The 12796-nt window shown below is 38.4% G+C and overlaps 1 protein-coding gene across 28 annotated transcripts in view; it reads right to left on the bottom strand.

Moving 5' to 3' along the window:
• PTPRK (protein tyrosine phosphatase receptor type K) overlaps positions 1-12796 on the bottom strand; it is a 404892-nt gene that overhangs the window by 252326 nt on the left and 139770 nt on the right. For all 28 annotated transcript variants that reach the window (XM_087972104.1, XM_087972119.1, XM_087972125.1 and 25 more), the window contains exon 3: positions 10937-11208. In XM_087972104.1, the coding sequence (XP_087828230.1) occupies positions 10937-11208 (272 nt within the window). The remainder of the gene's footprint in view (positions 1-10936; positions 11209-12796) is intronic.

The raw sequence follows: 12796 nt of genomic DNA, 5'->3' as shown, positions 1-12796 counted from the left end.
GAGAGGTGAAACAATGATAAGTTCTGGTTTCCATAATACTCCTCTCAAATATAGGTGTTTTTTTTTATTCCTTTTAACTTATTGTGAGGGAATGAAGTAAGGAAGTGGATTCCCAGGACGAAGGGGGTGCATTCCAGAGGAGTAAGTAGTAACTCAGTCTGAATGTTACCTGTGAGAGAAAGAGGGTGAAGACAGCCCCCCTCATAGTTCACAGCATATAATATAGATGCATATAGTACAATCTTCAACCTGGCAAGAATTTGTCCTTAGGGGTGAAACAATAAAGAAGTCTGCTTGGAAGAATCACGCGTCATTCTTGATTTTGGCATTTTGTCACTTACTAACTGCAGCTATTTTATAAACAGTTGAACTATTTTATCTGATGTTTCCAAAGAACAGATCAACCAAATTGCATTACATTTTTTAAAAAAAATCAATTTTAATTACCAATCTTTGTTTTGATACCTTCAGGTTTAAGAGAGGCTGTTATGCAGTGGTTGACTATCATATTAATTGGTATCAAAAAGCTTGATTCTGTTTTCAAACTACGATTTAAACCCCAAAGAGCTACAAAAACAAACAACAAATTAGTCTGAATACTTTAAAAAAAATATCTTTGGAATACTCTTAACATCACTGTAATAGAGAAAGGAGCGGGGAGGAGAGTACACCTTTGTACTGGAACAAAGTATAGAGAAGAAATACAATGTGTTTAGCGTGGTAACCAGTAACAATCAAAGTTGACACTCTAAGGCAGGGCTGTCAAACTCCCCACCCATGGGCCAGATGCACTGGCCATGCCCATGCCCAGTTTAGCAAAGGGGGAAAAAGTCCCCTTTGGGGGACTGTCACATGATACCGCCATGACAATGTGAGTTTGACACCCCTGAGCTAAGAAAAGCACAAAATGATTAATGCATCACTTCTCAAAACCATTTTTTTTTTTAAAAATATCCAGGTTCTGAAGCCCAAGAAAAGTAATGTCAAAACAGTGGGCCCCATTTAAGATGCCATAGCATTTTTAAAATAATCTTTTCACTGATCCAGAATAAATTCGTTTCTAGAATGAAAACAAAATTCTTCCAAAAGTTAAAAAGAAAAAAAAAATAGAGCTTATAGTCCCAAAGTGTCTTTTCTAAGGGAATAGTAAACCAACAGCTTGGCCTGTCCTGTTTTTTTTTTTTAAAAGAGCTTGATCTCATGGCACAGCTGCAGGTAATTAAGTAGCCTGCAAGTTCTGATTGAATGAATGAGTGTGCCCAAAGAGAAATTTCCTGCGGGCTTTGTGCATCTTAGCAGCAGGGTAATTAGTTACACTGTTAGAGATGTGCCCAAAGATGTTTAATGGGCCACATGAAGCCTGTCACACTGCAGTCACTTTGTGCAACTCTTAGTAATCTTCCTTAAGGACATACAGAGTAAACTGACAACACACCCACCAAGAATTTAGTTCAAGTTTAGTAAGGCAGCATGATGTTGCATCTGGAAGATGGCAAGAAAGAGGCTGTTATTATTAAGCCTACAACTTACTCTTTGATCTTTGCCACTACAGACCAAAAGAAACTGGCAAATTCCTCTTGATGGCTACAAATTAGAGATGGGCAGTCAACCCACAGTCCACAGGCTCCTGGCAGTTCTCTTAGGCTTTTTGTTCTTTTTTTTTCTTTTGTTTTTGCATTTTCAGGAGAACAACTGTAGTCCTCTGCTGCCAATTTTTAGAAGCACCACCAGAGTTTTGCATCCATATGTTGACAAGAATCTCAAATGAATGAGCCAGTATTTTGAGCAATTTCCAATGGGGCTGTGGGAGAATATAGGTTACTCTTTGGGAAGGAAGTATTTATTTTGTTGGTTTTTACTGTTGAAGCGCTCTGAGCAAACTGATTTACACAGCTTAGCAGAATTACGCCACAGATGAATCATGTAAAAACACCATTCCCATTTCCAAGCAACATAGCCCTTTTAGAAAATTTAACCATCTGTGTGCCACCACTGAAAAGTCCCTACTCTCTACCGATTATGGAGCAGTATCCAGAGCAATGTCTTAGCTAATAACCATGTCATATCAGCAAGTTCACGTGAGACAAACCACACATTCCACCTGTTGCCATATTTTGTATGAGCTGTAATTTCCAAGCATCTTTCAAGTGTCCAGATGACAGATCCTAGTAGTCAAATCCAAGCACTAGCTATCTCCAGGCAGATTGTTTTTATCCTATTATGGGTATATAGCAATAGTACTTAGACTTATATACTGCATCACAGTGCTTTACAGACCTCTCTAAGCAGTTTACAGAGTCAGCATATAATAATCCCCCAATAATCTGAGCCTTCATTTTATTGACCTTGGAAGGATAGAAGGCTGAGTCAACCTGGAGCCAGTGAAAACTGAACTGCTGAACTTCAGGCAGCTGGCTGTCAGCAGAAGTAGCCTGCAGTATTGCATTGTAACCACTGTGCCACCACAGCTCTTATAAAGCAACCATTTCAATCTCTTTGGAAAGTCCGAACCAGGAGGCGCTGAAGCTCTTTATGTGACCTGACCTCATAGACCTATGAGTCTATGGGTCATGAACAGTGGTGGGATTCAAATAATTTAACAATCAGTTCACAACAGCTAACCTGACCCTGGGTGAACTGGTTGTTAAATTAACCCACACACCCTGCTATCAAAGTGGATCCTGGGTATTACGCTGCTCTGCAATGGAGAAACAGGAAACGGATCAAGGAGAAGAAATAGGGAAAGTGGCCTCCTCTTTCCCTTGCCTCTCCATTGCCCATTTCTCCACTGCAGTGCAATGCCCAGGATCCACTTTGCTAGTGGGGGGCATGGGTAATTTAACAATTGGTTCACCTGAACTGGTGCAAACAGGCTGAATCCCACCAATGATCGTGAACAATCCTTCTTAAGCAGATTGCAACCCCTCCATCATCTGAGGAAGTCAATATTGCTTTACCACATGTCATTTGTGCAGATTAACTTTTATCCAGGAGTCATTCTGCCAATCATTCCTAAAAGTTGCCAGAACGAAGGTTCTCTCACTGGCAACAGACTGAATAAAATATTCTTCTGTTTCTTAAAGGCATATCTCATCCAAAGAATTCAAAGTTCACTTAATCATTTCAATGTTAATGTAAACAACTACTGTATTGTTCAGAGATACTTTAAAAGAAGATAAACTTATAATTGGCCCAGTTAATGTAAGTCAGTTTTAGCATCTAAGCTTTGTTCTTGAACCTGTTCTGACACAAAATAACTCTGTATTATCCAAAAAGAATAAAAAGAAGAGAACAGCCAGAAGTATCCTAGAATCTAAGCTGATGGGTGTTCTTCCTTCAGTCACCCTCAACTACAAAACAAATAGTTCTGCTTATCAATTGAGATAATTACTTCCTTTCATGTGTCCTGCTGTTTTACTAGAAATGATACTTTTGTAAAAACAATGAGCAAGTCTCCAGCTGTGTGTCCCATCATTTTTCTTTCATTTCATTTCCTTGTTTTTTTTTACCCAATTACAAGGCCAACATTTTTGTTTCCAAAAGGAAATCTGTATAAATAACCTGCATTTTCCATCACCCAGAAAAATATTGAACGTTGCAACCGCTTTAAAAAAGAGGGACACGAGCAAAAGCAGAAGTAAATACAGTTTCCTTTGAAATAGTGTGTTATTTTCAAGTGTGTTATTTGTCTTGCATTGCTGAGTATTGCTGAGAAATGCTGGGAATCTGCCATATCTTGAATTGTTTGGGACAGAGAATAATTCAGGCCATCCACTTACATATTAAATTGCCATATTTATCTGTCAGACTGATTCCTCTGCCCCCCCACTGAATGGATCCTGCTGAAAAATGTGGATACATTTGAAAATTAGCCACCATTGGAGAGGATTTTTCCTTAATAATAGACATCTCCCTTCCTTAAGAACTCTTCCTTCCTTCACATTCTTCCGCCGCATCCCATTTCATCCTTCACTCTCTTCCCTTCCCTTTCCCCTCACATCTTGGATATAAAACTATTTCAACTCCTCCCCTCAGGATGCTGTTATAGGACATTGCATGCCCAAATAACTAGACACAGGGACATGTTTTTCCCTTGTGCCATCACTCTATTAAATACCTAATTACCACAGTACTGTCTTATGTTTAAGAATATTTACATATAGTAGAGCTATATTACTAGTATCCTTCCCATCTTTCCTATTATCTTCTCCTATTGATATCTTACGATTATATTATTTTGTTGTTTGTATATAGGTGAAACTCAAAAAATTAGAATATCATGCAAAAGTTCATTTATTTCAGTAATGCAATTTAAAAGGTGAACCTAATATATGAGGTAGACTCATTACATGCAGAGCAAGATAGGTCAAGCCGTGATGTGTCATAATTGAGATGATTATGGCTTACAGCTCATGAAAACCTCAAATCCACAATCTCAGAAAATTAGAATATTACATGCAATCAACAAAACAAGGGTTGTACATAGAACAACATCGGACCTCTGAAAAGTATAAGCATGCATATGTACTCAGTACTTGGTTTGGGCCCCTTTTGCAGCAATGGGGCCAGTCAGAGGTGGTATTTGCTGGTTCTCCGGACTACTCAAAATTTCCGCTACTGGTTCTCCAGAACTGGTCAGAACCTGCTAATTACCACCTCTGATATATACCAACTGGTTTGTATTTATTAGCTACCTGAAATATCTCTTAGTTCTTTAACAAAACATAACCACAAGAAGAAAATTTCTCTCTTCATGTAGTTGTATTAATTTTATTTATCATAATATAATCTTATAATAGTGTAATATAATCTTCAATAAAATTACTGAACAAATGTCTCTCTTCTTGAAACTGTATTGCTGAAATGCAGAAATCATGGGATCATCAGGACTGGATTTTTATCTGGAAAGATTGTAAGTATCATTCTGTATGGTCTCATTCCTTTCTTCCTTTTTTTCAGCTCCATTAGGTAGCTTTCTCTACCGCTGCGTGTATAGTATATGTGTGTGCCTTTGAGTCATTGTTGAGTCATGGTAACTGTCTGAGCAGGTCCCTGCAGGTTGTTGTTGTTGTTTTTGCAAGATTCAGAAGTGGTTTACCATTGCCTCCTTTCTACAGCTGAAAAAAAGTGATTGATCCAAAGTCAGCCAGCTGGCTTCATATCGAAAGCAGAACTAGAACTTCCAGGCTGCTGGTTTCTAGCCTTATGCCTTAACCACTACATTAAATTGTCTTTAATTTTATACTTTATGCTTTTACACTTTACAGTTAGACACTTTTTAACTTTAGTTAAAGTTAAAGTTAAGGAGCCACAGTCGCACAGTGCTTATAATGCAGCACTACTTCTGCTGACTGCTGGCTGCCTGTAGTTTGGCAAACTGAATCTCACCAGGCTCAAGGTTGATTCAGCCTTCCATCCTTCTGAGGTGGGTAAAATGAGGATCCAGATTGTTGGGGGATATGTGCTGACTCTGTAGAACTGCTTAGAGAGGGATGTAAAGCACTGTGAAATGGTATATAAGTCTAAGTATTATTGCTATTGCTATTTGCACATGTTGCTTCTACATTGGTCTAATTCTAGCCATTTTACACTAAGAAGACTATGATGCTCACCCATATGTTATGTCCTTTGCTTTTTACTTAAATTGTATATGTTAATACTGATAATTATTTATATATACCAAACCTCTCATTGTCGTGATCTTTAACTGGCCAAAATGATGAATCGTAGGGCAACATCTTTTTCAACCAAGGTACCTCCAATAGGCTAGCCTACAGAAAGGATCCAAAATCCCAGGACTCCCAATGAAACCATGGCTGCTTCAGTGCTACTGGCTGCTGCTGCACTGCTGGGCTACTGATGTGATCATGTGAACTCCATTTTCACATTCCATGACAGTTTCCCAGTCAATCTCACAATCCCTTGCTCTCTCCATCACCACTTACCTGCTGGGAGGATTAAGGAAAGGAAAGGAGATTTCTGATGCTCCCTGTCAGATTCCCACAAGGAAACTCAATGGGGAAGCCACCAGAAAGTCAGAAGTTGATTCTGTTTCTCTATTTAGATAAGGAAATAACTCTGAAATGATGACCCAACTGGGCATGGGTTTCTCCTATATTATCATGCTGCTCCTGATTTTATTTAACATACTGATATGCTCTGAAGTGATCTGGAAGTTCTTCATGGGGAGGAAGAGAATCCTAATCCCTTCCTGCAGTCTCCTTGTGCAGCACTGTACCTTCAAGTATAAACAAAATTCAAAAGCAGAGCAACACTTCAGACATTCTATGTGTTGTTCAATACAGTCTATCTGTGTTTTCAAAAAGGGTCAGAAAGCTGACTCAGAGCTAAAAGAACTGCTATGTTTCATGGACAGCTAAGCCTCCCACAACCACACTCCAAACAAAAAGGCATTATCACAAACTGCTTTTGAGAATACTATTTATCACCTGGCATTATCAGCTTTTCCAAAGAAGAAAAAACTATAAATCCAAGTAGGGATCTGGAGGTTTTGGAATTCTTAGGAGTCCAGATAATGACATAAACACATGATTTGAGTCTATTTCTGTGTTTCCAAGTAATGCTTATTTCCAGGAAGACTCTGTATAGCCAGACAGCAGGTTGCAGTTATGTATTGCCTGATGGTACTTGTGGTTATATTTGAAGAAGCTTAAAACTAGCTTTTGTCTGCCACCACAAGTATGAACTGTTTGGATGTCTCACAGGAAGAAAGAGTTGTCCTTATTTACAGAAAAGTTATAGCTAAAGAACTGTGAATTGTTTGGCAGCTTTTGTTTCAAAGTGCAAGGAACAGCATGAGGTGTATATGCATGTGTGTAGGTATGAATATAGAAAGATTTGGAAGTTGTGGATGGGCATTTCTCACCCAAAGCATTTATCACCAACAGCTATAATCTCATCCTCAGTCAGCCAGTTTTCCCATTTCAACACTCTTATCTCTATCCATTTGGCTACTTAGCTCGGAATACTAAACCTGCCAGATTTTTTTCATTTTTAATTTGTACTGATAACTTGGAAGTGGATAAAGGTTTTTCCTTTGCTTTGCACACACACAGTCCCTGATCAATTCTCATGTTATTGCCCAAAGACTTAATCTTTCCCTGGCTATCATAATAGCTTGTTCTGAAAAGAACTGGCTCTTTGTTGTTCTGAAATTTGTGACAGATATGTTTTCTGTTTAGTCTTCACGATGTTTCCAATTTCAGCTCATAGCTCCCCAGATTCTTTTTTTGCATCACTTAATTGAGCTGAATTAATTCCTTATGCTATATTGTGATCGTACGTTCTCCAGTTCAAATCTTGCTGGTTCACATATCCTATTTAATTTTCTTATTTTAATGTGCATACTTGATATTACTAATTCATGTTTCTCTCCATCATTTACATATGCAAAGTGTCCTGGCTGACTAGATTGCCCTTCTTAATCTCTTATTTCCTACTATTATGTTGCAATATTGTCTATCTAAGGCAGGGGTATCAAACTCGGGGTATCTAACTCAACTTTTATTGAGGGCCACATCAGGGTTGTGTTTGATCTCAGGGGACAGGGTGAGTGTGGCCAGGATGGGCATGGCCAGCTTCACATCACTTGTGCTGGGAGCACCTGTGGCAGCCTGAGCACTCTGCCAGCGAAAACCAATTTTTTTCCCCCAGTAAAGTGCTGCTATGTCATATGACAAATGCTATTTCAAAAAAATGTTTCCGCCATCTTCTTATCAGACGTAAGAGCAACAGCAGTTACAACTTGCCATCATAAAAGGGGTTCCATTTGTAGCTATTTTGTTACAGAAAAAAAGATCGCACTCCAATGTAAATTTATTTACTTATTGATCATATTTTTATATTGCCCTATTTCCCAAAATGTTATGGTAATATACAATTAAAATTAAGACACATTACAATATCTAAATACACACCAACAACGCCATGCAAGTTGTATATCAATAAAAAGAAGGGAGCAGAAATAGAGTAGCCATGTTGGCGCAGTGGTTAGAATGCGGTATTGCAGGCTAACTCTGCCCACTGCCAAGAGTTTGATCCTGAGTGGCTCAAAGTTGGCTCAGCCTTCCATCCTTCCGAGGTGGGTAAAAATGAGGATCTAGTTTATTGTGGGCAATATGCTGATGTTGCAAACCACTCAGAGAGTGCTGTAAAGCACTATGGAGCAATATATAAGTCTAAGTGCTATTGCTATAAAGCTATACTGATCTCCAAATCTCCCCTGATAACCTCACAGCACAAGTTACAATGCAAAACACCCATAAAGCATTACATTAATTAATCTATTATATTAAAGCATTGTTCCAGAGCAGAGGTCTCCAAACTTGGACTTCAACGCCTAGAATTCTCCAGCCAGCATAGCTGGCTGGAGAATTCTGGGAATGAAGTCCGTAAGTCTTAAAGTTACCAAGTTTGGAAACCCCTGTTCTAGAGAGCCAGTATGGTGCCATGGTTAAGATATTGAACAAAAAGTGGTAAACTTAGGTTTCCCTTGGCAGAGTAAACCAGTTGGGTGATCTTCAGCCAGTCATTCTCTCTCAGTGTTAATCGTTGTCTAGTTCTATAACAAGCTGGCTAAGAAACATTCTTTGCTGTAAGAATTAGGCATGTGCAATACAAAATAAGTAGGCCCTGCAACTAAACAGGACAAACACTAAGAACAGCATTAATAAAGCATTTTTAATTATTGTAAACACTAACCACTTGTCCCATCTTGATTACAACATATTCTGCATCCTTTTGATAACATGTATCCCAACAACCATTAGGGATGAGTGATCATTTGCAGGCAGTCCTTTTAGAAGTGTGCTTCACACACACAATGAAAAAATATTCTCATACTTAGCTCTTCAGAGTTTACAGTGTCAAATTTAAGCAATGCAAAGATATCTGTTCAAGCCTGTCTTGAACTCATTCTGACTTCAAGAGAGAATAAAAGGCATTGGCACAGTTCAGTCACTGTCAGCAGTAAAACAATGTAAGGAAAGAACACCGTGAGTCCATTTTTTTCATCTCACCCAAATGAACAGGGAAGGAAAATTATGCAGACTGAGTCCCTATACATTGAGTTGCCATGCAAGAGTCATTCCACCTCTAGTGCTTGATACCACCACCAGAAACCATTTTAGCCTGGTCCCAAGTATTAATAAATAGATTGTCTCCGCATCCGAAAGAAGCCTGTAGGACTCTCCATTGAACAAAGTACTTAAAACATTTTCTCCATTGAACAAAATACTTAATCTTACCAGACCACCCGTAATCCACTGTGTTAACAACAAAGATTATTATTATTATTATTTCTTTCCTCTATAAAATACGGGCTGCCGTTTTACAATCAAAGTTTTTGCCAAGGCATTCTGCCATTCCAAGCTCCACTACATTCATGTAGGACCCTAAATTCCTAGAAGCTATTTCATTATTTCCCACTAGGATCCATCTCTATTCAGTGAAGCTGATAAAAGCAAGCCCTGACAGATGATAAGAAGAAATTCACACACGTGTCAATTCGATGGCTCTTGTTTTTGGGGTGGGTGGGTGGGGAGCCTTTATTTTATTTTTTGTGGCAGACCACCATCAGTGGTTAAGTTAACATTTCACTATTCAAGTTAATAATTTAATGGTAAGAACAGGGAAAAATGACAATGTAACCTGGGTGATATTCGCTTTCTCACTTCCTACATATATAAAGTAGCATTAAAGAAGCTGATTAGTAAAGATGTTGCTCTGACTACTTTTTTTTACAAACTGTTCTAAATGTGTGTGTGTGTGTATTCATTTTTATATATGAGTAAATGTGTATACATAGAAAGGCCTGTTGGTCTGCTTTATTTATGGTAGGTTCTACTTCCTTGCAATATCAAATTTATGCTAGGCGTAAATATGCCTTTGTTTTACTTCTCAAGTGAAGCCCTTAAAAGCAAATCCATAGCTGTCAATCCTGTCTTAAACACATGTGACATTATGCGAGTGTTTGCTAAACTCTCAATAGGCTAACATGCAACCAGCAGAGTTAGTCAACTGAAGAATTGTCAGAGAGAATTGCAGCTGAACAAAGGAGACATTCACGCTACATTCTGTAGTGAAACACCGCATTAAAACCAGCTTTGCACAGGGGGAAGGGAATTGGTATTTTTAAGCAGCTGTGTTGACCTCATGTCTTGAAAGGAAGTGCTTACAAAAGAACAGCCCCCCCCCAAAAAAAGCACACACTATTCACAAAGCAAGAAAACAGTGTAGGGTGATGGAGCTTTTCTCTCTCCATGAAACTGTATAAGATTATATGGCTTTCCAATGGCACTCCATTAGGTGGCACTTAGAGCCGGACCGGTTCATCTTACAGTAATGAAAAGCTGGTGTAAACAAATGCATCTGACCTACATTTCTTTTGATGGAGAGAAATGGGAAAGATTTCATTTTCCCTTAGCATTTGCTTTGTTGTGTGCATAAACAAATAGCCAGAATAGCAGGAAATATAGAGGAGAAGGCTCTGGTGGGTGAATGCTTTCTAAAAATTATTAGCAAAATAGCTCTCTTACTTCCATCAGAAACTAGCACGTGACATATTCCTATTTGAGATGAGTGTATCATTTACTCTATTGTTCCCTACTCACAATTCATCTCCGCCTATTGAAGACATTAATAGCCACTCTCAGCAGCTGCTGAGAATGAGTGAATATTTCTATTGAAGCCACCTTTGGAAATACCTTTGTTCTTTCTGGTCCCATTTCCAGAGATGCAGGGGAATTGACAGATATAACACACCTGGAATATTCATTGACAGCCTCTCACTATTTCTGCACTGCAGTATGATGCTCCTTTTCTTAAGGATGCAGGGTCAGGAGGTGAAGAAATTTACCTGCTGGTAGTAGAGACCAACAAACTTTTCATAGTTTGTTTTGTTTTGTTATTTACTTACCTGGTATTCATTTGGCCAGAAGGTGCTGACAGCCAGCTCTGCCCGTAGCCAGTCTTTGCCAGTGGAGCCAGTCACGTTCCAAATGGGGTTTGCCAGAGGGCCTTTGTTCACCCTAACCAAGATGTTCAGAGTCCCAGGGCTTGTCCCTTTCTTACTGTACAAAAGGTAGCTGAAATCGATGCAGTGGGTATCGTTCTCTTTCATGGTAGGAAGCTGAAGCCGAGCCTTTTCTCCATGGCTGTGGTGTGAAGAATCCACTATCATGTAGGAACCTAACAAGAGAAAAAAAGGAAGACCAACAACAGCTAAATATGGAGATACAAGTCAATTCATTCAGAAGACAATGGGGATTGATTCCTGCTTTCACAATAAGGTGAGCCCACTTATTCCCATCTTTAGGGATAGCCTTTTTTTGGTAGTTGCAGCTGTTTACAGAGCCAAGCAGGTGATTGCAGTCAAGCATTCCTGTAAATGCGTCTCTGTGCACTTTTGTTTATGCGAAAGAGCAATTTTCATCCACATTTTGTGTCTCTCTGTGCAGGAAGTCAACTAATTTACAAAATCAAAAGTATTTTACAGGTAATTTTAATTGTCATTATTAAAATTAACATTAAACTTTTTGTCTGGTCCTTTTTCAGAACGTGGCCTCTGACTTCCAACTTTGCATTTGTGTATTGTCGGATGTGGGAAAATAGCAAGAACTGTTTTTAGTGGGAGTTGACCATCTTGGTTGACAATCTTAAGGAAGATGGAAAATGTGCTTATAGACATTGTTCTGCCTCCTCTTCCTCCTTGGTGGGGATTCACGAGACTTTTTTTTGTCTTTGGATTATGTTTTAATTGCTCAATTTATACCTTTTTGCTCGGCATCGTTATGATTCAATTATTATGATAGTCTAACATACCCATAAGTGTTCCTGCTGGAACAAACACTTGGTTCATCTGGTCTAACCAACTGCACAAGGAATCCACTAATTTCCTAGCAGAGAGAGTTATACTGCCATCATGGCTAAGCACAATACTAAAAAAAAAAAAAAAAAGCCTGACAGGCAGATACATACTTACAAACCACCCAAGGGCTCAATCTTTTGAATCTTTTAAAGAAAACACATAAAAGGAAATAGTTAAATTTCCAACACCGAAGCTTCCAAAATTATTTATCTACATTTATAGGCAATGGAGTTAGTCTGTGTGCTAACTTGCTTTCAGGAGTGATTTCATTAACTACCTTTGAAAATGAACTTGAGGTAATGCAAGTTTGAGAGGTTATTGCTCAATGAAAATAAAAAATAGGTTAGTATTTGACAGAAAATTCAACATTTATTTTATCTGTGGGTAAATCTTAATCACTATTCGAAAAATTTTACAGACAGAAAAACATCTTAAATTCTATTGCTGACATGCAATTATCTAAGGAAAAACGAATATGAAGCTATTAAAGTTCACTGGCTTTTTATATTTTGATTAACCACACTGAATGCACTGGAGTTGTAACTTTGAGAAAAGTTTGCACGACTGCACAGGCTGCTGCCCAACCTAATTTTTACTATTTTTTGAAATCTGAAGATAATTGGGCACTAGGATATTTACAGCCATCATTATTGGCAATTTCTACACTGATGGATCAGAAATGACTTAATATAGCACATTAGGAGTTTCTAAAGTAAATGCTGTAGGGATGCATGGAATTCAAATTGTTATGTTCTCATATTCAAAGAACAGACAGACATGTACCCCTAAGCACAGACGGATGATATGTCCCTGAGCACATTTTTTACATATCTCCATTTGTGCTTAGATGGCAGTTCTAAAACTGGGATATCATACTTGATAGAGAACAACATGTGAATTCTGGAGAGA

Source organism: Notechis scutatus, chromosome 1, assembly GCF_049901735.1.
Source record: "Notechis scutatus isolate UNSWTSFEM ecotype Mainland chromosome 1, rNotScu1.2, whole genome shotgun sequence".
Taxonomy (NCBI): domain Eukaryota; kingdom Metazoa; phylum Chordata; class Lepidosauria; order Squamata; family Elapidae; genus Notechis; species Notechis scutatus.
This window is presented reverse-complemented; position numbering and strand designations above follow the sequence as displayed.